This window comes from Rhizophagus irregularis, chromosome 9 (assembly GCF_026210795.1).
Source record: "Rhizophagus irregularis chromosome 9, complete sequence".
In the NCBI taxonomy this organism is placed as follows: Eukaryota; Fungi; Glomeromycota; class Glomeromycetes; order Glomerales; family Glomeraceae; genus Rhizophagus; species Rhizophagus irregularis.
The window spans coordinates 1,547,747-1,552,910 of NC_089437.1; the positions used below are offsets into that span (position 1 = coordinate 1,547,747).

The 5,164-nt window shown below is 29.3% G+C and overlaps 1 protein-coding gene across 1 annotated transcript; it reads left to right on the forward strand.

Annotated features, from left to right (window-relative positions):
* Positions 1 to 3,622: 3,622 nt before the first annotated feature.
* On the forward strand, positions 3,623 to 4,732 carry OCT59_029376 (uncharacterized protein; the record flags this gene model as incomplete). The annotated part of the gene is made up of 1 exon (XM_025330753.2): positions 3,623 to 4,732. The coding sequence occupies one exon, from the start codon at positions 3,623 to 3,625 to the stop codon at positions 4,730 to 4,732; it is 1,110 nt and encodes a 369-aa protein (XP_025169574.2).
* Between the last annotated feature and the right edge of the window lie 432 nt (positions 4,733 to 5,164).

Here is a 5,164-nt window from a genome sequence, read left to right on the forward strand (position 1 = left end):
CAAAAAAATGACTTTTTTAGTTAAAAAACGTCAGGCTTGACGTTTTTGTAATTAAAAAATCAAAAAAATGACTTTTTTAGTTAAAAAACGTCAGGCTTGACGTTTTTGTAATTAAAAAATCAAAAAAATGACTTTTTTAGTTAAAAAACGTCAGGCTTGACGTTTTTGTAATTAAAAAATCAAAAAAATGACTTTTTTAGTTAAAAAACGTCAGGCTTGACGTTTTTGTAATTAAAAAATCAAAAAAATGACTTTTTTAGTTAAAAAATGTCAGGCTTGACGTTTTTGTAATTAAAAAATCAAAAAAATGACTTTTTTAGTTAAAAAACGTCAGGCTTGACGTTTTTGTAATTAAAAAATCAAAAAAATGACTTTTTTAGTTAAAAAATGTCAGGCTTGACGTTTTTGTAATTAAAAAAATCAAAAAAATGACTTTTTTAGTTAAAAAATGTCAGGCTTGACGTTTTTGTAATTAAAAAAATCAAAAAAATGACTTTTTTAGTTAAAAAACGTCAGGCTTGACGTTTTTGTAATTAAAAAATCAAAAAAAATGACTTTTTTAGTTAAAAAACGTCAGACTTGACGTTTTTGTAATTAAAAAATCAAAAAAAAATGACTTTTTCAGTTAAAAAACGTATGACATTTTTGTGATTAAAAATAAAAAAATGATTTTTTTGATTAAAAACGTCAGATTTGACATTTTTATGATTCAAAAAATCATTTTTTACGTTAGATTTGACAATTTTGTAATTAAAAATCAAAAAAATTGATTTTTTTAGTTAAAAATGTCAGACTTGACGTTTTTGTAATTAAAAAATCAAAAAAAATGATTTTTTAATAAAAAACGTCAGACTCGACGTTTTTGTAATTAAAAAATCAAAAAAATGATTTTTTTAATTAAAAACGTCAGACTTGACGTTTTTGTGATTAAAAATCAAAAAAATATTGGTTTTTTTTAATTAAAAACGTCAGTCTTGAAATTTTTTGTTAATAAAATAAAAAATGAAAAAAAAACATTTTTGCGTTATTTTTTTTATAATTTTATATGGAAAAATGCCAAAACGTTTTTTTCTTAATAGTAATGCAAAAAAAAAAGTTTTTGGCATTTTTTTTAATAATATTATATGAAAAAATGCTGAAACGTTTTTTTTACAATTTTTTTATTCTTTTGCAATATTTTATGAAATTTTAATGATCAACAAAAAAATGAAATTATGCAAATATTGAATGATGCAACAATTTAACAGGGACTTTTAGTGGCACAGGAAGAGTTTTTGCGAAAAGTTGGCATTAGAAGTTTTTTTCATTGTCATTGTCATTGACATTGACATTGACATTGACATTGACATTGACATTGTCACTGACATTGACATTGACATTGACATTGACATAAAGTTATATAAGATTAATCTGAGAGTTTTTTACCAAAAAGGAAATTTTTTTATAAAAAGGGAAATGATTTTCAATTTCGAGGCAATTCAGCAGGTGTTTTAATAACAAATTGAGAAATGATTTCCATAGAAAATCTCGTGACAAAATTTATAAAATAAATGATCAACAAATGATCAACAAAATCGTTACTAGTTTTATAAAAAACGCCCAATAATATCTTTTTATTGTTTTAACTAAAAAAATTTTTCTGACGTTTGGATTAGTCTCCACATAAATAATTTGAATTGTGTAACTTGAAATCTCATGCCATATAATTAAAACCCATGACATGCCTCCACCTGATCTATTTATGGTCAAAAACTATTCGATCTGTGTGCATTCCGATCAACTAATCCAATGAAATTTTTTTTGACATTTTTTTTCGGTGCTTATTTTTTTTCAGATTCCTTTTTTTTTCAGAAATTTACCTTCAGTTTTTTAAACCGATTTCTTCCTTTATCCTTTTTCTTTCCTCCCAAATTCTTTTAATTTTTTTTTCTTTTTTTTCAATTTTTTTTAATAAAGAAATAAAATATTATACTGTATTAAATATATTTACAAAATTATTATTTTTTTAAAAAAAACAATATAACATACAGGAAAATTGACTGACGTTGATAGAAAAGATGATTAAACAGTTTGATTTTCAACTTCATAAAAATCAAAAAAAAATTGATATGTTTACAATATTTTATGATTAATTAATTGAAGAAATTGTTGATTTAATAATAGATTATTATAACCAAATCCATATCCGAAATTCTCTAAATAATCATCAGATTTTTGAATAAAGATTTTAATTCAAAATGGTTTAGTTAAATTAATAATTTATCGAGTAAAATGAGTATCAAAAGAATAATAATAAATGAAATGAACAGATTCTAATACATTTAATTGTTCAAATATTTTTCCTAAGGCCACACAAATTCAATTTTTCGGTTCACGTAACATTGAAATTTAAAATCGACCCGGGGACCCAGGGTTTATTGTTTATTAGTAAAAAAAATTTATATATAAAATCGTGACATTTGATTGGTTGACTTTTAAAAGGGAGGAATTTATTTTCGTTCTCAGCCGCGTGATAAACTTACCCGCCAATAAAATTACGTCCTGATCACGTGATAAACTTTTTATATATAAACTTTTTTCTATTGAAATTTGAAAAAGTGACCCAGAAAAAAAACTCTTTCCCCTTTCCATTTTTTCACATAGAAATCCGCAGTTAGATACTGTTTTTAATTTACACCCTTTTTACGTTTTTTAACGCTCGAGAAGAAAGAGGACCACTGGGTGGCCTCTTATGGAAAGGTTCTTCTCCTCATCACCCGACCTCTGAAAGAAGTTTTTATAATATTTTTTCTTTATATTTACAAAACATATTGAAAAATATGGTTTCTACTCTTTTTAAACCTATTCCCTTGGGAAAATTTTCTTTTGACGTCTCATTCCATAAATTTCACGTGACTAGACCCAATCGGGCTGGATGTAACAAGATTTACGAAATCAGAAGATCAAAAAGTTTCTTTTTTGAGTTAGCTGATCTTTCAGCAAACACCAATGATATTCATCTTAAAATACACACAAATGATTATCACATGAAATCAACCCCTATTAGCTACTCTTCCACCTGTAGCTTTCCTAATCTGAAATATCAGATTAGTAAGATGTTACAACATTTTTTTTCTCATCAAAAAGTCATCCCACGCTCCATTCAAAAGAGATATTTTAATCTTATTCGTTCTAAATTACTTGATAGATATTTCGTTATCAAATCACGTGCTGACAGTGTCACACAAAGAAATTCCCGCACAAAAACTTTCTTTAACTTTTCTTATAAACGTTATCGTTTTCATTTTGGTATCTTTACACCATGTAATTTTTCCACACTTACAATTTTGGAACTGAACACACACAGTTGTGTAGTGTCCCCTCCCCTTTCATTATGTCTCACAATAGACGAGCTTGTGTTTCTCATCAAAAAAATTTAGATATTTTTCATAATATCAAGAAACACACGCCGGTATCGAATAATAACATTATCAACAACAAACGGTTTCATGCAAACCGTACTTATTTCCGATGGCACAACAGCGTCACAAAACACATTTACTCAAATCGTCTAGGCATTTCCTATGATGTCTCATATTTAGCAAATGGATATAAATCTTTTCACATCTACAAGGACTGTCGTATGTACCATAAACGATTGGATAATTTCCGTTCACACCACTCCGACAGCAGTAAAAGGAGTAAAAAACAAAAAACCCACTTTCAGCGGGCATGTAGATCTGTTTTCTACAATCGTGGTAATAACAAGAAATCACAGAAACGTGTGGATAGTCTTGAAGAAAAACTTCGCTGTGCTAAACAACATCGATTTTTATTTTTACCTTCACAACATATTAACAAACCTATACAACATTTGAAATATCACAAGAAAGTAGTGCTCAGAGATGAGAAACATTACAATTTCTATATACCTCCAGATCCCATTATTAAGACTCAAGGTGCAGTAGCTACCTTAACTAATCTTGACCCGCCCCTTCGACTTTGTCCAGGAAATGATTCAATTAGAACATCAAATACTAGCTCGCCTGCCAATAACTCACAACCCGTTCTCGTCAAAGATGAGAACATTTGGCATGATAAGTTGGGCATTTGGATTCCTAACGACCTCTTTGCTTACGTAAACGACGAACCGGTTTACATTTCTAAAAGACAGGCAAAACTCAAAGGTCAACAACATGTACCAGGCAGTGTGTACTGGTTAAATGGTATTAGAAAACGTAAAGAAGCTCATGAACTAGCTTTGCGACAACAAAAAGATCGAGAGGCAAGTGAAATTGCACGTCTTGCTTACGAAAAAGAACTTTCTGCCAGAGCTAAGCTCTGGGGTACCTCCTCCAACCGTATAGAATATCGTGAAGATATGACGAAAGATCTCACCAACTTTCAAGAACATTATCACAAGAAAATCACGCCTCTGATTGAGCGTTGTGCTGTTCTAGAGAACAGAATCAAACAAGGAAAAAACGTTTATAAATCTAACAAACAATTACTCCAATTAGAACAGGAATTAGGTTTTTCCCAAATTGACTATTTTTCAGTCATGGACGACAACGCACCTCACTATCGTTACAAAGGACACACGTCAGATGACACAAAACAACTTGAACTCAGACCACATAAACGTCCTCCTATCTTGATCACGGATATAGATAGATCTAATACTCACGTCAAGAAATTGAGACTAGATATTTCGCAGTCTCCAGAAGACTTTAAAGTCTTCACTTCACTTTAACTCCTTTTGGATACACCTATCAGCTTTTTTTTTTTCTTTTTTTTTAGTAGCACGCTGATAGTTATAGACTTACATTATTTTTTGCTACTTTTTATTTTTTTTCGACTTGTATTTTATTACATCTTTTTTTTTGGGTAACCCCCACGTACACAATTTTATAACAACGTACAACAATTAGAATAGTGTGAACCACTCCACCTATTACAGTATTGACAGGTGGCGGTCTTTTATGACCGAAAGAAAAATACGGATCTTTTCTTTTCTCCTTAGTTTAGATTGTCTGTTCTTTGGTTTCTTTGGATTGGTATTGCAATTGGAACCCACCCTTGTTTCGTTTTTTGTACCAGAGTGATGCCGTCCTCAGGCGGTTTGATTATAGCATAGTATTAGATAGCGTTTGACTTTTGTTTTATCTTTTGTTCTTGTTTATCT